We start from the raw sequence: 27,742 nt of genomic DNA on the forward strand, positions 1-27,742 counted from the left end.
TAATCATTCTCTACTTGAAAGCACATCTCCAAGCGTTCAGTAGTGTTCCTCAGCTTTGCTAAACGAAAAAATCGCTGCCATTTATTACAGAGCCTGCTTAAGGGTAGTAGTTAGACATTACGCATTATTGTGCGCTACTAGTTTGCCTGGCCGTTACGTATATCTGCTTCAATGAGTTCATTTATGTGGCTGCAAACAACTTTGAGTTTTCTTGAACATCCCGGAGGTCGAAATCATCAAAGTATACGCGTAGAATTTCGCTCCAATTTTAGTTAATAAGGTCGAAATTTGTCCTTTTGTGATCACGTTTTCTTTTCTTTCCTTTTTTTTAGGTTGATCACGCAGAGAGGAAATCTTAATATTACAATGGAGGAGCGAATATTCACAAAAACCTGGAATGTAGGTTACAGGAGATATGAACTTTAGGTGCGCCGAAAAAAATTAAATCCAGCGTATTAGATCAATCGCGCGATTCTTGTGTTGTCTCGTCACTAGCCGTGTAAAATGGAAGCATATGAACATGTTTAAAAACTGATGGCACTGAGTAAAAGAAGGTTTTACCCCAAGAAAAGAACCGGGCCATGTAATGCTAGGGAAGTCCCCTAAGGCCGGGCAGAAAGGATAGCGAGAGACAATGTCGGCCAAGACGCCATGCAGCTCGCCAATGAACGTCACCGGAGCGTTGGGAGGGCTTGAACGAGCTGGTTCTGAAACACAGTCACCGTAAAGGCGTCTAACAATGTAGGCATGGCAGTATAAATCCCAGCTATTAGAAGAGGGTTGCAAAATTAACGAACACACAGAGATGATATAGACAGGACGAGCGCTCGCACTATCTGTCCTATACTTCATCTGTGTGGTATATGCACTCTCCCTTCTAATAACTGCGCTTCACGAACTAGAACAACAAGAAGTGTTTTGCTAGTATAAATCACTATTGCGAAAAATACACCATCAGGTACGCTTCAGTGAAGTCTTTCAGTGCTCTTTGGCCCGAACGATGCAGGCCCCCATCAGCGAGTGCACGGCCTATGGAGTACCCGGACGTTGTGCATCTGGCAGCGGCACTCGCCTTGGCGGCGTTCGCCGTATGGGCTGTCGTGAGGCGCCGCAAGCAGGGTCTACTCAAACGATACGGCATTCCTGGACCGGAACCGGAACTCTTTTTCGGAAACTGGCAGGAATTCAAGAGAGATCGCATTAAGGTATATGCCTTTTTTTTTCTCCCACTCTGTGCAAAGGAATACCTATATAATACAAAGGTACTCCTCGTTTTGACCGCTAACCTTACTTCGACAGTGCATCAATCTTTAATTAAGAGGACACTTCTCTTTCGCCAATGTTTTCCGGTGCAGAGAAGCTGTTTCTTAAGGGACACTGAGGACGATATTTTTGTCTGTTTATTTGCTTCCGATAACTTGAATCCATGGAACCTCTGCACCACATGTCACGGATTTCTACGTTCACATTAGCGCTGGTTAAACGAAGCCCGTTTATGTTTATAGCTAATTGTGAGCTACCTGTATTTATTACACAAAGGCTGTTACCGTTTAGACAAGAGATAGTTCGGTGTGCATTGCATTGGCTTCATTACGTTGTCTCAGCTAGCTAGCACCGGCCAAAGTATGTGCGCGTGAAGACATTTTAGGGCGTTACCAATTGCTCGGAGCGAAGTGTATCCCGCGTTAACATAGGGGGCCGCGTCGGCAATGGAGTGCCATTTGTTTGTGCCAAGCAAGGTGTCAGTCTACGAGCCAGCTCGCTCAAGCCCGTATACAACGCGTGCAGTTTGCCATGCGCGTTCACGCCACCACTCCTAATGAGGCTTCCAATTCACTCACAGCCTCTATGCTGCGTCCATTAGCTTAGAATGCGTCCGGCAATGCCACCAATATTCTACACACGCATTGTGTATGTATACACATCGCTAAGGGCAACTTCAGGTGGTTGAATTCACCTTTAGGACAGGCTCATACGGTAGTTTATTCATTTATTTATTCATTCATTTATTATACAAACCCACATTACCACTTTAGAGGATTACAGTGGGAGGAGACATTATTGCACTAAAACAATAAAAATTGAATATTTCCCAAAAAATCATGGTGACAGACAAAGCAGACCACGCAGAACCATGCTGCAAAAATGACTAAATCTCTACAGCAAAAAAAAAAAATCGACATTAAGCAAAGGAAAAAAAAAAGAGGGGAACAAAAATATTTTACACATACAGCAAGTAGATATTATGATCACAGATCCAACCACCTACCACAAAATGTTGAGTTTGATGTTTGAGAAACGGTGTTTTCAGGCAATCCATTCCATTCTTTGATGGTACGGAAAAAAAATATTATTTAAATAGATTTGTTCTCGCCTTCATTGATATTACCCTTCTTTCTTATATAGCTTCTATTTTTTCTGATTCTTTCTGAACATTTATTCACACTTTCGTTTCAACACTTAAGCAAAATTACGGCCATATGTAAGCAATCTCATGAAAGTTGTTGGGAAGAATGCTACCATCGTAGTATGATCATTCTAGTCATTTATTTTCCGCACGGCTATCCTCATGCACAACCAACGGCGCTGTTTTTAGCAGAAGTGTACTTATTCCTTCGAGGACGTGTGTTTAAAACTTTCGGTGTTAGCCACTTTAGCAGGTTAGGTTAGTTAGTTCAGCTGGTTAGGCGATGCAGAGTCAGGTACATTCAGAGGCATTACCTCCGTGCTCCTAATAATATTTTCGAAAACACAAAACGTCTTCTCTACAACCGCTGAACTGATCTCTACGACGCTTCTTGTATTGAGACAGCAAAATAATATCTAGTGGCTCGCTTACAAAAAAAGAGAGGTGGATTGGTCATTCAGCAAAGTGCCGAAACTCACAACTTTTGATGTCCTTGACACCAAATTTGTTTACCTCTTAACAAAAAAAATATATATTGGAAATCTGTAACAGGCGTTATTAGAAAATCTAAAGCGGACAAAATGACAAGATTTCCTGTGTCATACTTCCTCCGATTACTCCATCTAAAAGTTATCAAGTCTTGAAGTTACTTAGTTACCGATTTATGGGCTCATAATAACAAGTGGACAAGTTTGCGCGCACTTTAGGCATTCTAGCTAATGATTTCTACCCATTTTGGATGTTTTCGCTGTAATTTTACGAGGTTGTGAACAAATACTTTGAAACTTGAAAATAATTGATTATTTTGTAAAATTTTCAAATGTTCTAGGGGCCAACCATAAGACAGCTTCAACAGAGCATTTACTGTCCGCTCCCGCTCAGGCGCGTGTATGCTAACAAATTGTCCCACGCAGTCGCTCAACTGTAACGCCTGTAAGTGCCTCGAGCGGCCAGTCGTGCGGCAATTTTGCATGTATTCGTGGGCTTCTTTCATGCTTGGAAAAAAGTCGCAGTTTCGCCCGAACGGCAAAGCATTGATTGTGATAGCAAATTAGTAGACAGCTAAGGATATTAGTTTTATCGGCAGTAGAAACTTGCAAACATTCGCTTACTAACTAAATTACCAAGCGCGGTGTCACGCGCGCACAGGTACACATGAACACATCTCGCTCGATGACTGCCGAAACTCGCTACCCGCCGTGGTTGCTTAGTGGCTATGGTGTTCGGCTGCTAAGCACGAGCTCGCGAGATCGAATCCCGGCCACGGCGGCCGCATTTCGATGGTGCACGTTAAAAAATCCCAGGTGGTCGAAATTTTCCGGAGGCGTGCCTCATAATCAGATCGTGGTTTTGGCCCGTAAAACCCCGTAATTTAATTTTTTTAACTGCGGAAACTCGCTGTCGAAACGCGGCAGTCAGGAAGCGCGGCACAGCAACGAGCGAATTGACCTTCGTGCTGGCTCTCTCTTCAACGCGAACTAAACGTCGCAAGCACAGCGCATACGAAGCTGCGGTCACTGGGCGGTTTTTGTCCACATCTCAGATCGCTTTCAAGGTGAGGCCCGCGCAGGAGCGCACTTTGTCAACGTCGCTGATCGCTGTCAGGATACGGCGAAACGGCAGCCCCAGGGGTAGAATGCCCCCCCCCCATGCCTCGCCTCAGAAGACGGCGCGCTTCCGCCCGCCTTTCTCCCTCGCCGTGCGAGATTGAGCCGCGTTCGTCGGCTGACCTTCCCTAGCTTTTACGCGCACAAGCGGCGTACGGCAGGCGGCGACGATGTTATCGTGTTTAGACTTTATACGGAACATGACGGCGACGGCATAAATGCGCTTGGAGTGTCCAATAATTTCTATCGCATAAAACACTTTTTGTGGAACTAGGTTTAAGCGCGAAAGACGAGGACGGATACGTCCTCGCCTTTCGCGCTGTTACCAAGTTCAATATGTTCAACCAACTAGCCCACATGTTCACTTTACTTTTATGTAGCGCGTATTGAGCGACAGAAAGCTCTATAGGGAGTTCTTGTTGCTCTACAACATTCCCATTGACACTATTCATCTAATCATAATATTTGAGGAGTTGAGTAATTATTCAAGAGTAATTATGTAATTAGGAGGAATACAAGAAATAATCTGAGTATCTTCAAGCGAGCAACATTCCCATTGACACTATTCATCTAATCATAATATTTGAGGAGTTGAGTAATATGTAAGGTAATATGTAAGGGTAATATGTAATTAGGCGGAATACAAGAAATAATCTGAGTATCTTCAAGCGACGGTGAACAACATTACCTTGGTTCTGTCTGTCTTCACTCCGTGGCATTTGCATATTGTAAAATTTGGCTCAAGTTACGTGGGACACCCGATAGACGACGAGAGAGCGCTGTTAGAGAGTGCGTCCGCTAAACCTACGTACGAACTACAAGAGTGCGCTAGCTGCTCGTCAAAGTACTCTGCATGTACCGTGTGACACGCGCTCCAGTGCTCAATGTCACAAAGCTTGTGACTGTACTTCTCTTTGACTGCATTGTCAACACGGCAATTCTCCCAAGTTTGGCATAGAAAGGCGCTTTTAGGGGTGACCATAGGCCCGGGTTATGTTATCGAGGCGAATTCTGCGCACAATTGCCCTAAGATGACAATGGAGAAACATCTTCACAAGCCGAAATCTGGCAGTGCTACTAAGATTATTGAATATGACTGGCCGCGTGACAAAATCTCAGCTATGGAGCCACCATCTCACCCAATTGTGCAGCCTCTGCCTACCATTTGGAATGCGTGGGTTGGAATCCCACGTGATTTTCTTTCATTCCTTTGAGCCATGGCACCATTGTAAAATTTATCACTAATATTCGAAACAACTGCTGGGAGCGGCAACACTAGTCGGCATACGGGTGAGGGTGCTTTTTTTTGTTGCTTGCCGGCTCTCAGCCTACGATCGCAGTGAAACGTATAGGGACGATACTAAACGTGTTAGCTGTTGCGAAGTTGTCTAGGCATTCTCAAAGGATAAGACCAAGAAGTGCTACTTTCTCTGGCGTAGATATTAAAATGAATTTAAGCTTTCTGGTAACACTGACAGCGACGCGGCGAACACGCAGTGGCGTCCGCCTCTTTTTCGCTCCATATAGGGCAAGCCAGCGAACATCCTGCGTCGTGCCGCCGCTTCTTTTTTTGAAGCGCGACGTTCGTCGTAAAAGTTCGCTGCATATGCTGCCCCCGCTCCGCGGCTGAACTTTCCGAGTAGAACGTGCACTTCGCTTCTTTTGTTGTTTTGCAGCCAAGGGGACCGCGCGTCGCTCTTGGCCCTGGACACGCGCTTGTCATAGACTGTGAAACCAACGCAGTTCTGTACAGCGCCCGAACGCGTGAAATGTGGGCGGAGCTGACCGTAGGCGATGCTAATGCAGCGAGAACCGCGTATATTTTTAATGTCATCCGGCGCAAGCTTTTGCGTGTGTCCTTAAAACAGACGCTAAAGAGAAACACTTAATCATTTAGAAGGGCAAATTGTGCTTTCGAAACCTCGTTTGCGAGTGGAAGATATCGTTTGTGAGGGGAAGATATCGAGGCCGGACTTCTTGTATTTGGAGCCTTACGCGCATGTGGCACCGATACTTCATTGTGATGTCACGTATTTTAATTTATTTTCACGTATTGGAGCCGTTTTATCACAATTTCTCGAAGCTTACTAGCTGGAGTCAATGGTTCATTTGGAATGCAATTTATCTTCATTTATCGAAAAATATTAACTCGGAAGGGGTGGGCACTGTCATAAACCATGACGTCATGACAATTTGGCGCTCGCACTTCTAAGGGGTTGTCGGCACCCGTTATTCGTTATCTCGTTTTTTTTTCGTTCTTTTTTTGCGTGACATGGCATTCATTTCGATCAGCAACATAGAGGGTAGCTCGCTGACACCGCAAGTAACGAAAACATGTAACACTATTATCGCTTATATCTTTATAAACGTGTTGCCAAAGCGCTTAATTTGGTATCCCGCCGAAAAAAGAAGCTATTACTCGATCATGCACGCGTGGAATGCGCAGTTAGCGCCATTGTCACGCCCTTCATGATAAATTTCGCCTCGCGCGCTGCGTTCCAAGAGGCGCAGCTAGGCAGTGGGCGCGTTAAGTTAGCGCGCTTCGAACTCCAAAGGAGCACGCTCGAGTGCGCTCGAGTGCGACGCCCTCGGAGCTTAACTTAACGGCGGATTTCGCCGACTGCTTTCGGGTAAAGCCCCTATATAGGAGCTTTACTTTCGGGCGCACGAACGCGCCGTCTGGCGAACGTTATGTTGCTTCCGCGACCGCTATCGCATTGCGCGAGCTTTTTGAAGATGGCGCCGCCGATAAACCCCCTCCTGCAGTTCTTGATAGACGATGACGAGCTAGAAGAACTTGAAGCGCGGTGACGGACGCAGCAGCAGCGGCTTATGTATGCGATGCAAGCTGTTCGTGCTGTTCTCAGAGGTACCCTATCAGATGATTTGTTTCTGCTCCGCGGTATGCTGACTGATGACGCATTGCCGATCGTAAGAGGACAGAAAGCCTTATGATCCGAGGCATCCAGGATAATGTGATAAACCTTGTGCCCCGAGACACGGACACACAATTCAAAGAGCAGTGTCCGAACATCTTCCATGATAACATGAGGACCTGAAGAAGTCATACACATGAACGTAGCGACGAGAAGGCGCCAAACCGCGACTGTTCGGTTACGTACCTGAGCGTCTGGCAAGTAATGATCGGGCCGTCATTTTCGGTTCCTGATAAGCTCCAACCGCGCCAACACGCGAAGTTCCCGATCATGCCTTCGGCGTCGCTGGTCGGCTGGGTTGACCGATGCTGGGCGCCCTTTAGTCGCAGGAATGCGTTGACGAGAGACAGGGGGGGGGGGGGGGGGGGAGGACGAGTTGTTTTGGTGTTGCTGACGAAGAGCGGGGGGTACTTTCTTCCCTTCGTCGCGTCTGCAAGGCCGTGATCATACAAAGATGGAAGAATGCCCTTCGGGCAGTTTATATTACCCGCTGTGTTCTGAATGTGCCAAGACTCGAGTAGTAGCCTTTTTCGCCAGTTTGTCTCTGTTTGAAGGATTTGGGTTTCTTGGTAAGAAATCTTGTGCTCGGCGTCTTCGGAACGTTCGGCGACGGCGCTGCGTATTCGGTTGAATGTTCTGACGTCGTTTTCATGTTGTCTGATTCTTTCTTTTAGATTTTTGGTTTCCCCGATGTACGAAGCCGGACAGTCGGCACAGCTGATTTTATAGACGACGCCTTGAGATTTTTCTTTTGGTGGACGGTTTTTTTGGTTTAGGAATGAGGATATTCAAACTGTTCATCGGTTTATGCGCGACTTTGAGGCCTTCTTTTTTTAATATTCGGCTGAGAGCTTCGCTGGTACCTTTGACGTATGGGATGGACACTCGTTTCTGTGGTCGAAGGGGAGTTAACGGTTGGAGGTCTCGTAGTTTGTTTTTTCTTTTTTGTTGTCGGGTTGTTTTTCGAATGAATTTTGTTGTATAGTCCTTCCCTTTGAGCTCGTTGAGAACCATTCTCCTTTCTTTCTTTTGATCTGATTCCAATGTGCAATGAGTTTCGACTCTTTTCAATAAAGAATTTACGACCGATGCCTTGTGGTTTGCCGGATGGTTGGATGCGAAGTGTAGGTAGCGGCCTGTGTGGGTTGGTTTTCGGTAGACTGAGAATTCTAGATTGCCGTTGGTTCGTGTAACTTGTACATCTAGGAATGGTAACGATCCGTTTTGTTCGTGCTCCGACGTGAACTGTATATCCGGGTCTATGGAATATAAATGGCTCGGCAGGTTTTCGACTTGCGACTCCTTCACGATAGAGAAGCAATCATCCATGTACCTGAGGAAAACTTTTGGCTTCGGGGAAAAAGTACTCAGAGCTCTGTCTTCGATATTTTCCACAGTTAGATTAGCCATGGTGACGGAAATTGAGACCCCCATGGGAGTTCCTTTCACCTGCTTGTAGTAGCTGCCTCGGAAGGTGAAGTAGGTATTTGATAGGCATAGCTCGAGAAGGCGGCAGATCTCGTCTACACTCAAGGGGGTTCTCTCGCCGAGTGTGTCGTCGCGTTCCAGGGCATCCCTTGTTGCGGATATAGCTAACTGAATGGGTACTCTGGTGAACAAAAAGATCACATCAAAAGAGACCAGGCATTCATCATCTTCGAGGCGTACATTTGATATGAGCTTGATGAAGTTTGTAATTCTGTCGAAATGTTTAGCTTCAAGTCTATACGTGCAGACTTCGGACAAGAGGCAGTGCAACTTGCAAAGAACTATATCAAAGCCCTGAAAGGCATCTCCACCTTGAAGACCCACTTAGACTTCACCCGGAAATGCAAAGACCGAAACATCGTTCCACGAAGTCTCCAGCTGCGCCAACCTATATCAACACAGCGGAAGGCCGGGACATCATCAACAAGGCTCTGCAAAGACTGGTGACAGCGCGGATACACGAGTGCCACACAGTGATTAGGAAGAAAGAAGTCGACGCGTTCTTCGCCAGAAGACAGCTCGAACACAAGGTACCCCATCTTTTTTTCATCAATTGATTCGTTTGCGAAGACCATTGCGTCCTCAGAGGAAAAGAAACACCGCGAAACGCAGAAGAAAAAACTCTCTTCTTTAATCAAGCAAACCGAAAAACCAGTAGTGTTGGACAGGCACACAGTAATGAATTTATCATCGAGAAAACTCACAACAGAAGAGACTTCAGTCCTGGCAAAAGGTCATAAATTCAACGTCACCACAGATAACCTTCCCCTGCCCAAGATTGTCGTCGCCCTCGAGAGCGGCATCCAGCAACTGGACCCTAAAGTGCGGGAACCGCTCAGAATAAAAGCAATAGGCATAATAAGGTGCAATAACAACCGCCGAAGAGAAAGAAACTTGTCGTCTGACGTTATAAGAGCGCTGCGATTACTGAGGGAAGATGGGGACATTGTAATTCTACCAGCGGACAAGGGCAACTCAACCGTCGTGTTAAACATGCAGGATTACGAGGAAAAGGCGTCCACCCTCCTCAACAGCCAAGACTACGAAAAATTAAAAAAGGACTCCACCACAAGGACCCAATCAGTACTGAATAAGACGCTGGTCGAAATTTTCCGAAACCACCCAAATTCTCGAAATCTTTATCTCAAATTAACGTGCAGGAACGGGTCCGCACCCGCCTTTTACGGCTTGCCAAAACTCCATAAACCCAGAATCCCCTTATGGCCAATCGTAGACTTTTCATGCTCCCCACTTCGATCACTATCCACATACTTGCACCAGATTATATCACCACTCACCGGAAGGACAGCATCCCACGTGCGCAACCCCGAAAACTTCATCAAGCTCATATCAAATGTACGCCTCGAAGATGATGATTGCCTGGTCTCTTTTGATGTGATCTCTTTGTTCACCAGAGTACCCATTCAGTTAGCTATATCAGCAACAAGGGATGCCCTGGAACGCGACGACACACTCGACGAGAGAACCCCCTTGAGTGTAGACGAGATCTGCCGCCTTCTCGAGCTATGCCTATCAAATACCTACTTCACCTTCGGAGGCAGCTACTACAAGCAGGTGAAAGGAACTCCCATGGGGGCCTCAATTTCCGTCACCATGGCTAACCTAACTATGGAAAATATCGATGACAAGGCTCTCAGTACTTTTTCCCCGAAGCCAAAAGTTTTCCTTAGGTACATGGATGATTGCTTCTGTATCGTGAAGGAGTCGCAAGTCGAAAACCTGCAGAGCCATTTAAATTTCATAGACCCGGATATACAGTTCACGTCGGAGCGCGAACAAAACGGATCGTTACCATTCCTAGATGTACAAGTTACACGAACCAACGGCAATCTAAAATTCTCAGTCTACCGAAAGCCAACCCACACAGGCCACTACCTACACTTCGCATCCAACCATCCGGCAAACCACAAGGCATCGGTCGTAAATTCTTCATTGAAAAGAGTCGAAACTCATTGCACATTGGAATCAGATCAAAAGAAAGAAAGGAGAACGGTTCTCAACGAACTCAAATGGAACGGCTATACAACGGAATTCATTCGAAAAAACAACCCGACAACAAAAAAGAAAAAAAAAACTACGAGACCTCCAACCGTTAACTCCCCCTCGACCACAGAAACGAGTGTCCATCCCATACGTCAAAGGTACCAGCGAAGCTCTCAGCCGAATATTGAAAAAAGAAGGCCTCAAAGTCGCGCATAAACCGATGAACACTTTGAATATCCTCATTCCTAAACCAAAAGACCGTCCACCAAAAGAAAAAGTTCAAGGCGTCGTCTATAAAATCAGCTGTGCCGACTGTCCGGCTTCGTACATCGGGGAAACCAAAAATCTAAAAGAAAGAATCAGACAACATGAAAACGACGTCAGAACATTCAACCGAATACGCAGCGCCGTCGCCGAACATTCCGAAGACGCCGACCACAAGATTTCTTTCGAAGAAACCCAAATCCTTCAAACAGAGACAAACTCGCGAAAAAGGCTACTACTCGAGTCTTGGCACATTCAGAACACGGCGGGTAATATAAACCGCGTGAAGGGCATTCTTCCTTCTTTGTATGTTCACGGCCTTGCAGACGCGACGAAGGGAAGAAAGGACCCCCCGCTCTAGGTCAGCAACACCAAAACAACTCGTCCTCCCCCCCCCCCCCCCCTGTCTCTCGTCAACGCAATCCCGCGACTAAAGGGTGCCCAGCATCGGTCAACCCAGCCGACCAGTGACGCCGAAGCCCCCCCCCCCCCCACCCACCCCACCCCCACCACCTGTTTTGTCTGTCTAGAGCAGGTGCCCTGCCAAGTGTCTCAGCACCTTACGCTCTCTCCCCCTTCCTCTCCTTTGTTACGACGGACCTTTTAAAAGCGGCACACCGCCACCTCCGAAGAATACCCCTGAAGAAGGAGCCGAATTGGTTCCGAAACGTTGGGCTAGTAAATTTCCTTATTTGGTTGGAGTCAATCTCTAAGTCTTAATCAATTTTCCCAACCAGACAGGTAATTCTGTCGAAATGTTTAGCTTCATCAGGAGTTACAAGCCTTACAAGCGGGAAACTTGTCACATAACTTTCACGCTTGCTCGAATACGGCCGCCCTGCGTTCGACATGCGTGGTCCAGAAATGACGTGAAGGGACTCGGGCAGCGAGACAGAGGGATGTCCAATCCCTCTGATAACGGCGGGACGTGTCTGTCTTTACAGGGAGCGTATGCGCAGGCGATTGAGGCAAACGCAGTAGATTGTGCAGTGCTAGAGCGGCGCAGAGCAGTCTATAGGCCTCACCAGTAAGGGGGGGGGGGGGTCATTTTGCCGTAGTGCCTAAATGCCCTCTTCCAAAAAAAAAGAAACTGGCCCACTACGACCAGGGGGCGAACACCATTGCAAAATTAGACTGTAAGCACCCTACTAGCTGCAATGCAAGTTAAGCATGTGAGCTTTCTAATGCGTTAACAAATGCTAGTTGTGTCTGTGGTTACGTTATTACCCTAGAGCCCATACACTTTCTGCAGCACGCACAACACGTTTCACGTCTGGTGCGTGCTGCCCACTTCATCTGCGTTCTTACTACAGCCTACCAGAATATTGTTACCTTTTTTTGTACCTCACGCTCACGGTGAGGTAAACCTTTCCTGTATCCATTGAACGTGATTTACTATTGCAACTTAATGTTCCCCGTTAGAGTCCCTTTAAAGTTTCAATTTGTTCATTTTATATCTGTTTTGCAGTCACTGCTGAAAATAATTTCTTGCGCTTAATTCTACGGAATGACTACTTCATAAAGCGCAACCACCACTTGTCGACCAAAGGTTACGTCAAATTACGTATTATGTGCCTTTGCACTTCCAGTATGCGACGTACTATGTTTTGGCCGCAAGCGCAGGTGCAGAGCTGTGGCCGCTAGTCGTAGAAACGTGTCACTCTGCTCGTTCAGTGGCAAACAGGTACAGGGGCGCTATAACGTAAAATGATTACAAAACTGTTTTGCTTCCAATTTCTGCAATCAGCCTCCACGATTGGTCAAAACATTTTCGAGACACTCCCAACTTGGCCTGTCTGTCACGCGACGTCACGAAAACCGCGATAGCTCCCCATCTGATATAACGTGTATGCACTGATTATGCACTGATTAGACCGCACAAAAGAAAATTAATTATTCCTGATTCGATGCCTTTTCACCATTAGCCCTCTGCTATTGGTCCAATGTTTTCTGGCTACGCCCACTTCGCCTGTCACGCGACCTCAAAAAACCGCGAAAACTCACCAAGTCAAAGTGACGTGTACGCGCAAAAAATGCAATAATATGTCGAACGAAACTGAAAAATTTTCTGAATAGCCACAGACTGCTCCGTTCCGAAAGGAATAGAAGATGGCGGCCCACCGATCGCTCAGGCCCTCGCTACTCGCACCTGCCGGTGAGCATGTATTTGTTTGCGCATGATAAACCTTTTTGCGGGGCAGTAAAACGTTATCTAACCCTTTCGGCATGCATACGACATCGCTCTGCCAACTCTTCCTTGCTGAGGATCCGTTTTAGCGGCATTCTTATCGTTCCCTTGCGCGCCGCCGCGATTTTCGACCAGCCACCGCAAGCTAAGTAAGGCGAAGCGGACCAATCAGAGAAGCCGGCACCACCCTCTTCATGCAGTTATCTATTTTCACTGTGCTGGCTCGGCTCCATCGAAACCCTCTCCACTAAAGCGTGCTCCTCGCCTCTTGTCAGCCAATTAGATAAGAAAAACCGCTGAGTGTAGACAATGTTATTGGTTTTGAAAGCGAACAGCGGTGACCTCCTATAAACAAGGAGAGTGAGAGACAACGCTGCGGGTCACCGCCCGATGCTTGCGTCGTGGTTACGTAAATTTGACGTCAGGAGTTTGGAATCAAAACAGTTTGGAATCATTTTACGTTATAGCGACCCAGATGTGCGCCGTCTTCAAAGTTATAATTAGGTCATATTGTGATAATTAAAGCATGAGTCTTAATGTTACGTGGAATGACATGACGTATAGGTATGTTTTTCTTCGTGTGCGACGCACTATTTCTTGGTCAAGAATGCGAGCATTGAGAGAGGTCTTCTTAGCATTGAGTGCTATATATCTACGAAGGGGAGTATTTGCTTGCACTGATGCTAGAGTCTTATACGCTAGCGGTAGCGCGGAGTCCGCAGAAAATACCGGCCGCCTCACCCAAAACTTAGCGGGGAAGAGGCCGCCGATTGGCGCAAAATACAGACCGGGGTATTCCCCCATCTAAAGATGCTAAATAAACGCCATGTATCCCACCCGCTATAGGGCCACGTGCTCTTGGTGCGGTGGCATACCTACACTAATACATGTAACCTGTGAGTGTACTAAGCTCCTTATAGGCCAATTAATAATATCACAATGGAGCAGTGGGAGGCACAGCTCGCCCGTTCCGACTTTCATTAGCCAGGTCAGGCAGGTGGCAGAGGCCAGTGGGGCCCTGCACTGAGGGGCTCCGACCACCGCTCCTTAAGGTATTTTCCGGTGAAAGTTTCTCTCTCTCTCTTCTCTATGTATATATATATATATATATATATATATATATATATATATATATATGCTAGCAATGGGCACTCTCACAATTAAAGAAGAACAACTAAACGTCATTGAGCGTTCAAAACATTCTGGTTAACATTGCGCACCTTTTCGTATTGAAAATGGGAATAACGTTCATTGAAGGTTAACGCAGGCGTTACTTAAATGGTATTGTTCCCTTGTAACGCTAACAAGTCTTATGGGCACAAAAGAATGATTGACTAAATGTTTGTTTAGAAGATGGTCGAAGGCCTTTTGTCAAGAGGAGGATAATGGAGATTTGTTACAGCCTGCTTCACAAGTCCATCAACTAGTTCGAAACTTCTTTAGCAAAGCTGGGAAAGCTAGTAGAGGTTTATAAATGGGACATCGTCCTCGCACTATCAGGTTTTCAGTGGTCTTTGAGTGCTGTAATTACTAGGGTGGCTCTATTTCTGATTTCTGGACAAAAATTAGCCAACGTCAGAAACCGCGGCCCATCGAGTACAACAAAACTACCAAGCTTATACTTAAACTGCAGACCAGAAAGAGCTCAACTTAATTAGCGCAATAGCCCTACACCACCCTCCTCCCGCAAACACACACACATGCCCACGAAAGAAGGGAAAATAATGGACAGGCTTGACCAATTCTTCTGGAGCCCAACCATTGTACACATAACGGCGTCCTCGTCGGCCACAGTATGGGCACACATCTCAACGGCACGCACCTGCCGCTCTTCCTCCCAAGAGTAATTATCGTTTCTCAAAGTGGCCATGTACTACGTAAAGACACATCTTACAGTGTCGTTTTCTAAAAGCCTACCGTAGCGAGGATAGATCTGCTCCCAAAAGTAAACAGTTTTGAAAAAGTCAGAGCTTCAGGGCCATTAGCGCTGTAACTGTACATCGACTCCCTCACTGCTCTATAAACCTTTTCTCAGCGACAGTAGTGTCGTAAACCCTACGTAGTGTCAGTGCAAGCAAAGCCACGTGCTTTGCGTGGTTTGGGTGTCACGTACGCTATAGAAGGTGACGACCGACATAGAAATATAAAGTAGAAGAACGAAATGATTTGTGTGGCTCAGCCGGAAGTGTTGCTGAACTAATTGGTATACAGACATGATTGAAAGTAACCCAATGTAGCAGATAACAGCGTAAGAGATGACACAATAGCCCGAAAAAAAAACGGGACTGACACACTGCGCTCCTCTTATACCTTTGTCACACGAGTGGCCTTAACCGCGGTTACACTGAACGGCGTTTCCCAACCATACGAAGAAGGCCACAATGAAGCCACAGCACCAATAGGGCAATTTAGTTAAGTTCAATGAAATTAAGTTAGAAGGAGGTACAAATATTGAGGTAAAAGGAAACGAAAGTGGAGGCTAAAAAATACCCTGCAGCTGGCAGGACCAACTCCATACATTTTTCGCGTAACAAGTGGGTGTGGGTTATGTTTTTCGCCACACACACTCGGACAGATTCAAGTAGGGATTTGTCGTACAGAAAGCGACACGTTGAAAGTTTTTTTAATGCCTAGCAGGCATACCACCTCCAACACAGAGAAGATCGATCGCAACAATAAATTTCAAACGTGGAATATTGTTAAAAATTTTGTGGTCGTGAATGTTAGAGTGCTACTAAGTTTCAGGTAGGGCAACAACGTGTGCATCACAATACTCTATTATAGAATTAAAAGCGTCACATTTGTTAAGGAGACAGCGTGTGTTACCTGGCACATTCCTATTGAGATGCGTTGCGAGATTCTGTATTGGCTAGTTAACGAGGTGCGCATGCACGGCAAAAAAGCAGCTGGGCTTCTTTGATGGCGCCGGTTGCTGAGTCATACATGAAGCATTTGTTATTGGCAAAGAGCTTCTTGAACTTTACCTGAAAAGTGCAAGGCTCTGTTTTGTAAAATCAGATATCATCCGTCTTATTTGCCACGTCGTATTGGAAAAATCCTCGCAAATGTTTTGCGGCTTAACTATGGAGCGCGACAACAGTAACATTTCTTTCAAGAAATGTTAGAACTTTCGGATAACTGGCCAACATTTTGATCTAGCAAAAACACCCAAACAATGACCATGTTCCGATCAATCTTGCACGTGCCCAGTGCTGCCAGCAATAAGAATTAGTCTTAGCTATCAAGAACTTGTGCCATTTTTTCGACCCCGTCTCGACGTTGAGCCATTTGCTCGTGCTGAGATGTGATGGAAGGATCTTTTTTATCTCACCGTTTTTCTGCAAAAACACTCCAAAAGAAAGCTTTTTCCGGTAGTTCCGCATCACTGGAAGACTATGAGCACGGCAATGACTTTTAAGATCCTTCTTCCATTTTGCCCGTGTCTATTTTTTTTGTTTGGTGTTCTTTAACTTCATACACACGTATCGCTTAATTAAAAGATGTCCCTAAGGCATAGTTAATGAGTGCCAAAAACACAGATGCAAGAAAAGGGATGGACAAGGGATAAGCGTCTGTGGTTGTTCCCTTCAATAGTTATGTCAAGTATGCACCAACTAGACCCTCAGCAATTCCTTTTTGGTCGTTCGGAGGACGCTTTAGCTCGAAAACATCTCCATTTTTTTATTGAAATACATGTAAAACGTAGAAACGCTTTTATGAGACCACTGCACTGATTTCAATGAATTTCTTCTTGCATTTCAGCCAATATTTTTAATTCTAGTGACTGTAAGAACCAGGGGCCGAATTCACAAAACGTTCTTACGCTAAAGCTGTTTGTAGAAATGGGTGTTAGCCAATCGTGGTGTTGGACATATAATTAGCGAATGTGGCTGACCAATGGCAAGCAGCACTTACGAACAAAAAGATTTCTGAATTCGGCCATAGAGTTTCGATTTAGTGCCCCAAATGTTTTCCCCACTATTTCAGAAAACTGGCAACTTTAAAGAAACATGGAGGATGAAGTTTGCAAATGCGTAACACTGCACCAGAAACAAATACCGCAGTTTGGTAAATTGCATCTCTTAAATTATCTAAAGCATACAAATTTGGTATAAGAACATACAACTTACACGAAATTGTTACGATGTTTACGAGGGTTTTGCCGAAGCCTTATTCACAAACTAGTGCGACATTTCGAAGCGTTGTATACTACATCAGTTTTTTCCGCTTTAGACGTGTTATTAGATGCTGTATACGAATTTTGACATCGTTTTTATTTGCTGAGTTAAGGAGTTGTAAACTTCATACTTGGGCTTTATTCAATTTTTTTAATTTTTTTACAATTTAATAGCTTGACGGCTTAAAAGAATTCGCTGCCAATGTTAACTTTTCCTTTTGAATGCAACAAACCCCATCAAATTCGGTGCAATCGTTGGCGATAAAAACAGTTTCTTTGTTCTCATGTAAAAAAGCCTTTATAACGAAGTGCTTGGAACCTCCAAAATTCTTTGTTATACAGGTCCCTTCGTTCTAATCATCCCACACCATACTGCGAATTATAGAGCAGACTAAGCACGTTCCACAAGGCAAAAAACGTATATTTAACATGAATTGAAGTGCTACTTAGGACAATCGCACGTCGGAACGTGTGACTGCAGCCAACCTTTTTGTGCCGAGGTTCACGCGTCATTCTCCGCATCGAAACGTGGCAGCAACGCAAGGTAAAAGCTGCATCGTCAAATCCCGCAACCGACTCCCTTGCTGTCAAAATTCTTGGTTGGTTTACAGGCTCTTCAGCACTGTTGCGTTTGTTGACATTGGCGTCCTTTCCCCCCTAGATCTCTTTGAATACGTCATCAGTCGCCAGTTAAGTTTGCATCATTACGCCGTCATCAGCTGCGACGTATTTGTCTGCCGTCACGCCCACTGCGGTTTTACAAGCAGCGTACAAATTGAGCGATTCCCAGAGCTGTGTGGCAGGACGGTAACTCTCGTTGACATAGGCACGCTCTTCAAGTGCGTCGCTATAGCAATGCCGTTACCTCTAGCGCAGAGCGCATCTCAGTGGCGTCTGCGGAGGGCAGTGCGGACACCGCTACGTGGGATTCGTTGTGATACAACAAATCAGCCGTCAGGGATGCCTAAATTCCTTTGGTATGCAGGCAAATTCTTTGTACTGGTCTTCGTTGTCGACGAGTTCACAGTGCGTATGAAACAGAAATTCGGCCGAGACATAATCATCCTTCGTTATACAGGTCTTTTTGTTGTAAGGGCGTTCAATATAGAGGCGATCGACATATTTCGGTAGGAGCCCCCGAACTAAAGCTTCCTTTTAATGCGTATGCGTAAAAATTATTGCAAAATATTTATTTAAGAAATGCCAACTGCCAATTTTTGAGAATGGTCGACGTGCCTTTTAATCTCTTGTATCACACTGCCCACGTTCTCAATTCTGGAATTCTGCATGAAACCGCGGACAGCACTGCCCATAAAACATTACGTACGTCGCATGTGAGACGGAGTTATTTTTAGTGTGTTCCGAAATTAGTTCCACTAATTGGGGCAAATATGCTCACAGTGAACAGTCGGCCAATTGGCCTTTTCAGTAATATTCAACTGCGGCACCGTGAAATTGCTTCAGCACATTTTACTTGAATTCAGAGCTTGTAGAGATGAGCGAACCCTTGATATCTGTGAATCTGTCAACATGAACATCTGTGTCACCTGTGACTCTTTTTTCCTACGATAAATACACTCCTTTCATGCCTAAGAGGTTTACTAGCGTTTCCAAAGCCTTGTCGACTTGTGAGGTTACAGGGCGTCCGTTTGGTTAGCTGCATAGTAAGCCATTTTAAACCATTCCTGTGTTTTGAATTTGGATATCCCTTACTTTCCGAGTATTGATTAGTTTCTACACTTTAGCTATTTGCGCCCGAGATCAAAGGTTGCGCACGTTGATGCTTGGGTCTTTGCTTTGTTCCATTGCATCACTTTACATAATAGCAGAACAATTCCAATGTCGTGGCGCATTATCAGACCCTGCAGGTATCTGCTGTATGGGAGACGTGCCGTGCAGCTTGAAGCTGGAGATGGTCACGATAATTGGAAATGGTAGCGAATAAGTAGGTGGTGGCTGCGTTCCAATAAGGGCGGAATGGGAAAAAAGCCGTTATTGTACCTCACGCTTCGTTAACTATTGACCCTTTTCGCGGAGCAGTTTGCTCTAGAGGAACGAGATGGCACTTTCGGTGGCGCGCCATACGTTGCCTCAGCGAATGCGCACGAATACGAAACCACTACTGTTTCTGCCCTGCTACTATGCGATCAGCTGTCGGAAATGCAAGTGGGTGTTCGCTAATGCACTGTGCCCAATTCATGCTGCAAAATGTGTAACGATAAAGAGAAGACGTGTGCGGTAGTTAGCTGGAAAAATAGTGATTCGCAAATTAAGGAAAGGAATCAACCTGTGTCGCCGCTGCTACATAAGGATTGCCTGCGTTGTCGGTCATTCGCGATGCACGGCTTTCCTTGAGGATAAAAAAATTTCACAGTTTCGCCCTAAGGGCGAAGCAATGAATGTGATAGCAACGCAGCAATGTCATACGAAGTAAGGTGAGCGGCTTTGGTAGCAATATGAATTGTAGTAAACATGAGCTGATTAAGTAAGCAGGTGTGCTTCGGCGTAAGATAATTCATCCGCCAGCGCTGTATAGCTAACCTCCAAAGAAATGACTTCAACTCCGCAACGTCGGCACATAAGAGTGAGTGCCACTCGTTACAAAAGGAAGTAACGACACTTACTGGCATAGTAAGTTTCTCACACGTTATCTACACATCCATCCCTACTCGCACGCAAACTTACACGCACCCTATCGCCAACGTATCAATAATAAGTGAATGTGCGCACACTTGAATCAATGTGCCGAAGCGTGAGTGACGGCGACTACACCAAGACACGAATGTTGGAAACTGAACGTTTCGTGACGGTCCACAGAGTAAGCGACGGACTAGCGATAATACGTCTTTGCTATAAGCTATACCACAAAGTACAGAACATTTACATTACAAGCTTTGTGCGCCGCAAGAAAATATCTATCGCAGCAGAGCACACCCGTGAGCGCGATTAGGCTGAAAATAAACAATCAGATAGTAGCCTCACCGAGGAACTTAGTATTACTGAGTCAGAAACATGGCAAGCCGCTGCTTCAAAATGTTTGCCAAATAAAGAACGAGCGCACTAATCCTCATTTAATTCATAAGCTGGAAGTGTGGACAGCTTGGAATACATTTCTAGCCTCGCTTTTAGTACAAGCACCGTATACGCTGCTCGCGCCGTTTGGACAAGGCGTAATGAGATATGAAAGCACTTACATGTCCTCTAAAGCTGTGGCCAAAGCTTCGTGTCGTCCACATAGTCACCGTCTACGATATGCGTCGAAACAGAGGTTTGCTGCGCCGCACCGGCGTCACGCGCTTGCATTGTAAACACAGAGGCAACGGCGGCAGCTGAGGCAAGCAATGGACGCGTCACCACGTGATCAAAAATGGCAGCGCCCACGGGAGCGCCGGGAAAAGGGTCAATAAAAGTCCCAGGTGGCTAAAGTTCCCACCGAAACCCTCTACTACGGCGTCTGTCATGGATCCTGTTTTGACTTGGGGATTTTCAACCCCATCAACCACTGAAACGAGTTGGAATGCTTTAGGCTAGTGAACACACGAATTTAAGGTCTAGCGCTCAAATCCACTGAAAGCCAGATGATGCCCACAGATTCGAACAGCCCTGAGCTGGGTCGCCTGCACGGGACTTCAAGAATATTATACAGGCGCCACATGCATTGATGATAAATAGGTGGCAGTGGAAGAACAACATTGTTGACCCTCAGTCTGCGCACCAACTAACTATTCTTTGTTACTTCACCGGGAAAGCGTTATTAAAAAATTCCCAAATAAAACTCAGGGCAGCTGCATCTATTCTGTTGACGCAGGTCATGAAGGAGTGGGCACGCCTCTATGGCAAGGTCTACGGATTTTACGAGGGCGAGACTCCCAAGGTGGTCATCAGCGACATGGACGTCATCAAGGAATGCTTTGTCAAGAAAGCTAGCTTGTTCACTGACCGGCCGCCACTGGTTGTCGATATTGAGCCCATACGGAGTAGCCTCATAGGCCTCAAAGGTACGATTTTACGTTTGTCACGTTTGCATGGACATCGCATACGTTAAGCGCCTCATGAACACGTTCCATACGCAGACAGATGACGCATAAGACATTGATCGAAGTAACAGTCACCTCTTCACATGGATCGCCGATGTTCTCTGACAGGTGACCGCCTTTGGTCATTGTACGCCCCCCCCCCCCCCAAAGGGGGGGGGGGTGCAAAAGAATAAAGAATAACAATATCGATATTTGACCACGTGACAACACGTCCTTGCGCCGCAAAAATGTTTTTTTTTAGTTGGGGAATGCGTAAAGAAAGGAATGCGCGTTTGCCACAAGCGATTTTTACTTTGAGCGTCTGATGCCGCTGCCGAAAGACCGGCTTTTTTGGTGATTTTAAGAAAGGGGCGCGGAAACCTTAAAGTTAAGAAACTTAAAGCCCAGCACGCCCCTTCCTCCCACTAGATACGTGCCTGGGCCCGTATTCACGAAACGTTCTTACGCTAAAATGTTTCGTAAGAGAAAATCACCAGCCGATCATGATGTTGCACATATTATTAGCCAAGGCGGCCGATCAATGGCAAAAAGCACTTACGAACCAAAAGTTTTGTGTATTCGGCCCCTGGTACGTTCCTGTCTGTCTGTAGCATAATCGTGGGTAGCGATATTCTATGTTACTGACTCGTTCCGTCCCTCTGCCTTTGTAAACATTTGAGCAGCTTAAGTGCGTTTCTGAAGTAATATTAACGATGAGCAGAATGTTTACTATAAGAAATTAAGAGAACATTTATTATATATTGCAAAATGATTCGTTTAAGTTTAAATCTTTGTTTGAAATGGATGTGCGCAATAACAGGTGGTTGAATTGCTTCAAAGGGCTTCAAAGGTGTGTCGGTCAAACGTGAATAATTTTCTACGTGCAACGCGTTTAAATTCCTTGCGACTACGACATGTAACTAAAACACGTTAGGGCATTGTCGCTTGTATCATTTGCGACCGTACTTCCCATGCACTTTATTTTCCTATCGTTGTAGACAAAAAAGACATTACTCGGTCATGAATGTGTCGCGTTCACTGATGGCGTTGTTATCGCTCAACGCATGACGCAATTGGAGAAAATTCAACCTCACACTCGGCGTTCAGAGAGGCCTAGCTTGGCAGTACGTGTGTCGATCCGAGAGGGAGTAGTCGCGTTCGAGAGAGCTTACTCAGTCATAGTAGGTATATTTTCGGGTATATGCATATTTTCAAACTCAAATCATTGCTTATCAGGAGTCATAAGGCCTACAAGCGTGCAAATCGTTGCAGAAATTTCACGTTTGCTCGGCTATGGCCGCATTGCCACGTACGGCCCAGAAGTAGCGTGAAGAAACTCGAGCTACAAGACAAAGGGATACGTAACCCAATTAACCACTGCGTAAAGTGTCCGTCTCCATAGGGAGCGCTAGCGCGGGAAATTGAGACACGCTGGAGCCGCAACCCTCTACAATTGCGACGGGATCGAGCGGTGCAGCGCAGTCTCAGGCGCCACCAGTGGGGGGGTCTTAAACCTAGTGCCCAAACACCCTATGCAAAACAAACGGGCCCACTACGAAAAGGGAGTGAGCACGATTGCGAAATTAGACCGTAAGACGCCCACTAGCTATAGCATAAGTTAGTGAGGCAAGCTTTGTAATGCGTGAATAGATGTAACTTGTGCATTTCATGACGTCATTCCTGTACCATGTAGTGCCGATACACTGCCTGCAGCATTCACAAGACGTTTCAGGTACCCCGCTGCGGCGGCGTCCCTGATACAGCATACTCCATTTTTTTACTTTCGTTCTAATGACCCCTGAAAACTATACGTAAGTTAATTAGGATTTTTACGTGCCGAGACGTTTCTATTATGCAATGTCACATCGCTTAAAAGTGTGCTGCTTTGGTAAGACTGGGCAGCGAAGCATGTACTTATTGCCTATGCGGACTATCTAAGGCTATCTATTACATATATGCTACTTTACTACTATTATTATTATACTGTTGTTGTTATTGTCGTCGTTGTTGTGGCTGCAATGCCATTTCGTCTTCTTTCCTATTTTTTGTTATTTCCAAGACTTGACTCTGCAGTGAAATTTCCTCTTCCCTTCCGATTTTTTTTTTCACCACACTACAACGTTTTTTGCAGGGACTAAACTGCAAAATTTTGCAGGGACTTCAGTGGATCTAAACAAAAAGGTGGTGGCATACTCATTGCTGTTTATAGTTCACTAAGATGTGTTCGGCGTAATACATAGAAAATGTACAGGACTCGGTTTGGCTAGAAGACAGCCCAGCACGCTGTGATATCCAATTGTTAATTGGATATGTCTATGTACCGCGTAATATTTCCTCTGTCTTTTTTTATCAGGTCATCTCTTCTATTGAAAGTGTAGTATACTCAAGCACAGAGTAATCCTTCTTGGTGATTTTTATACACCTGGAATTGATTGGAACACGCTTAGATATTTTGATTACAATCATTACTTGGAGAAAAAATGCAACCTGGTGTTGGACTTCCTGTCCTGTTACTTTCAGCATTACAACTTTATCGCCAATTCCTGTGGCAACGTCTTAGACATTTGCCTCTAGAATGCTGAAGTTATGGATGCATCTTGTTCGGACATTTGCCTTGTGCGTCTCGAAAAGTTTCACCCGTCACTAAAGATAACTTCCTCTGTGTCAGCCAGGAGGCATAGATCCTCCACTGCCAACAATGAATCCTATAGCTTGGCTTTCAAGCGTGGTGATTATGTTGGTTTACATGATTTCTTGCCCACCACTGGTCACCACAATTGGTCACTGGTCACAGACAAAACCAGTGTTGATTACAAAGCATATGAGTTTGCGAAGTTTGTTTTGAGCAGTATGCGCAAAATAATTCCCCAGTACACTACTAAATGCTCTAAATATCCCCACTGGTTCTCATCTGAACTTATGACTGCCCTAAAGTACAAAGATCGTGCGCACAGTTAATGCAGAAGTCATGTGCCTAATGACTGAAGCCAAGAGTTCCGCTTTTTTCGGACTCTATGCAAACGCCTCTATAAGCGGGATCATGACTCATATATTGCATTCTTGGAGAAGAGCGCCTCGGACCGGCCGGCACAATTTTGGAAGTATATCCGCAAGCGCTCTCATAATCGCGAAGTGTTTTTTGCCTGCTTGATTCTAGAGGGGTAGAAGTCTGAGCAGTCAGGGATTGGCTTGCTACCCATTTCTATTCCTTATATAAAGCTTCCGGCTTCAACGTTGATGTCAGTCAGCAGCACACAACGGCTCCTACATCCAGTCCTGTGTTGTTTGATCAAAAGCTGATCAGCGAATGCCTTGAGCGTTTGAACCCTTCCCTATCTGCGGCCCGGTGATGTCATCCCCTCCGCATTTCTAAAAGCTTACGGCAGTGTATTTGCCCCAGTATTACCATCCATATTTAATACCTCTCCGAATACTTCCACTTTCCGTCGTATGTGGAAAACTGCTCGTGTTTTTCCTGTATTTAGGTCTGGCTGTAAAACCGATGTCTCGAATTATGGCCCGATTTCTCTACGCTGTGCCACATCTAACATTTTTGAACTCGTTCTTCCCAACACATTGTCTTTTTGCTTTGAAGAACTCATCGATTCCCAATCAGCATGGATTTCTCACCAGCCATTCCATTATTGCAAATCTCACCAGTTTCATGACACAGATCTCCGCAACGGTACTTCAAAGGGGGCAATTCGACAGCATTTACTGCGATCTTAGCAAATCTTTTGGTGAGGTCCGTCACTCACTGCTTCTGACCAAGCTAACGCACTTGGGTGTTGAATCGTCAATTGTCAATCTCTTGCGCAGTTATCTTATTGATAGATCATGTTAAGTTAACATCAATGACCAAACGTCTTCTTTGTACATGGCAACTAGTGGGGTCTCTCAAGAACCAATATTATGACCGCTCCTTTTTTTATATTCATTAATGACGTTATTTCTGCTATTCGGAATTCTTCATTTCTTCTTTATTCCGATGACAAAAGATTTTGAACGAAATTCATACTGTTGATGATCGTCGCATCTTGCAGTTTGACCTGTTTTCTTTTTCTAAATAGTGCAAAGTTAATAACATCACCTTGAATGTTGCTAAGACCTAAGTCATGACTTTCCCACGCAAAACAGCAAGCATTTATTTTTATTATTTTGTTAATTCTGTACCGTTGTGTAAGGTCTGTGAGATAAATGATCTCGGTGTACTTTTTGACACAGCCTTAGACTTTTGAGCGCACACTAAACGCGATGCAATGCGGGTTGTGCGCTCTCTTGGCTCTGCAGAGTATAGAGGTAATTAAATTCTCCTACACCATTCCGCCAGTTGTACACAACAATCTGTCTTCCTCAACTCGAATAGGCGTCGGTCGTCTGTAATGGCATTTCTAGATCCAGCATCGACATTATAGGTCGTGGCCAAAAAATGTTTCGAGAAATATATCATCACCGCTTTGCTAATACTGACACTGGACCTTCCACTGTTGGATTATTGCCACTGCCCTTACTTCGCTGCCGACGTAATCGCGCTGATCTTCTGTTTCTTTTCAAATTCCCTCACGGTACCCTCACCTGCCCCGACCTCCTCAGTTGTATCGTGTTTCGTAAGCCGCGCAATATCACCAGATAATATATACATTTCCACCTTCCTGCCTGTAATCACCTACACTCAACCGTCGATAGAATACAGTCTTTATGACGCCTCTTTTCATGATCTCGGTATTTTTCATAACTCGCGATCATAGTTCTTTTCTGAGCTTTGCATTGCTGTGTAATACTTTGACATATTCTTCAACTTCCCTTCTCCTCCTTTTTCTTTTGTATTGGCCTTGCGCCTTGTTGTATGTACACTCTTCTTTTCAAGATTGTTCTTTTTATTCATTATTTTTTAAAATTATATTCACCTGCTACTTTTTTATGTATGCGTGCGTCAGCACTTGGACCTCATGGTTGAGTCTGTAGGCACGATATATAAATGAGTGAATAATTGATAATTATTATTGTTATTATTATCCATTTAAACACGTCTAAACACAACAAAGAGAAAAATAAAAGCGAGCTCGCAATTGTCTGCTGAAAGGAAAACCGCTTGAAGAGGAGAGAAAAAGCGAGAAAAAGAAGAGGAAGGAAATAAACGGAGAAAAAAGAAAAGGAAGGCACCACACTTCCCACAGTCACAAGTAGAGTATGAGCTTTACAGACGAACGTCTAGTTGACAACAATTTGAGCACGGATTGTGAGCGGCATATCGAGTTCAAGCACGAAGAAGAAATCATTAAGGGCTGTTCGAGGAAGATTGAGTTGTTGAAACGTGCTGAGCAGCCTTTGGTGTACCACCTATTTCTCGAGTGAAGGTGCAAACCACAAGTGATATGACCTCTCTCTCTCTCTCTCTCTATATATATATATATATATATATATATATATATATATATATAGCGAATTACTAATTACATTAAGTGTAAGAGCCTGCAAATGCGTCTGTCACTTATTTTTATATTTCCCAGACATCGACCTATTTATCAATCACACATGGTGAAGCATATGGGAGCCCGAAATATATTTTGCACTTGTATTTATTGCTTGCAACTATATAAAATCTCAAGATGTTACAGGGACAAAACGCAATGAGTGCCTCACAGAGCTCCCTGATCACGCACTGTAGCTGCAGTACAGCGCACACAGAAATTGCACATTTGCTTCAGTTTTAATAATTAAACACAGAATTGTGCTAGTTGTTTAGTCTAAAGCATAAATGCATCTGTAGTTTTGGTAATACTATTGTCGAGGTTATACAAAACGAAGTACAATCAACATAATTGTCTTTGCAATATTAACAAGAAAAGACAGCAGATGTGTGCGCCCTTGCAGAATTACAACCCGATTTCCAGTGAAACTGTCTGTAGAACAGTTGCATTAAATGTTTCAGTTTCCTGTAATTATATCGTATACTTTAATAAGTTGCCCGTATATGACTGTTCCATTTGAAACCTTGCCCGCATGTAAGGCTTTGGTGCAGGTCTTGTTGAGAATTTTAAAAAGCTTGTCATTCCTCAACACGAATGTTACTTCCCCATAATATTTATCATGGTGCCCTCCCCCCCCCCTCTCCATCTCCGCTACTAGATTTGATATCGGTTGAGTTTACAGTTCCTCCAGGGCAGCGGGATAAATTCTGCTTTGTTCGTAAAACAGATTCGTATTGCTCAGGGTCGCTTGCATGTGTAATGTACTGCAAATGTCATAATTCATCCCCTGTCCTTGAGGTTTCCCTACTTATTGCCCATGACACATTCTTTAGTTTCGCCACATACAAGCAAAGTGTATTGTTGAGCTGACCGAGGACACCACGGCAACAAAGTAGAAACGTCTTGTGACGCATGAAAATAGCATGGAAAAACTACGGCTGAGGAATTATTTGCAACGCTTCTAAATGGACCAGGAACGCAAAAGTTTTGTCGCACATTGCCCTTACCATGTCGTCCCACCCCTTTGAAATTGAATTGAAATTTTTTTATTTGCCATCCTGTACATTTACAGATGGGGGGACTGTAGAAAATAAGCTATCCTGCAACAGCTTGACTTGTCTACAATCCCACGAAATATAAAGCTGCTGCCAACTACAGCTCCCTTGAATAATAAATTCTTTTAG

General features: G+C 44.9%; 1 protein-coding gene across 1 annotated transcript in view; it reads left to right on the top strand.

Annotated features, from left to right (window-relative positions):
- The first annotated feature begins 713 nt into the window (after positions 1 to 713).
- LOC119445714 (cytochrome P450 3A4) overlaps positions 714 to 27,742 on the top strand; it is a 36,169-nt gene continuing 9,140 nt past the window's right edge. The window contains exons 1-2 of the mRNA XM_049660586.1: positions 714 to 1,205; positions 20,880 to 21,069. Of these exons, the coding sequence (XP_049516543.1) occupies positions 1,032 to 1,205; positions 20,880 to 21,069 (364 nt within the window). The 5' untranslated portion in view covers positions 714 to 1,031. The remainder of the gene's footprint in view (positions 1,206 to 20,879; positions 21,070 to 27,742) is intronic.

The sequence above is a fragment of the Dermacentor silvarum genome, chromosome 1 (assembly GCF_013339745.2).
Source record: "Dermacentor silvarum isolate Dsil-2018 chromosome 1, BIME_Dsil_1.4, whole genome shotgun sequence".
Taxonomy (NCBI): Eukaryota; Metazoa; Arthropoda; class Arachnida; order Ixodida; family Ixodidae; genus Dermacentor; species Dermacentor silvarum.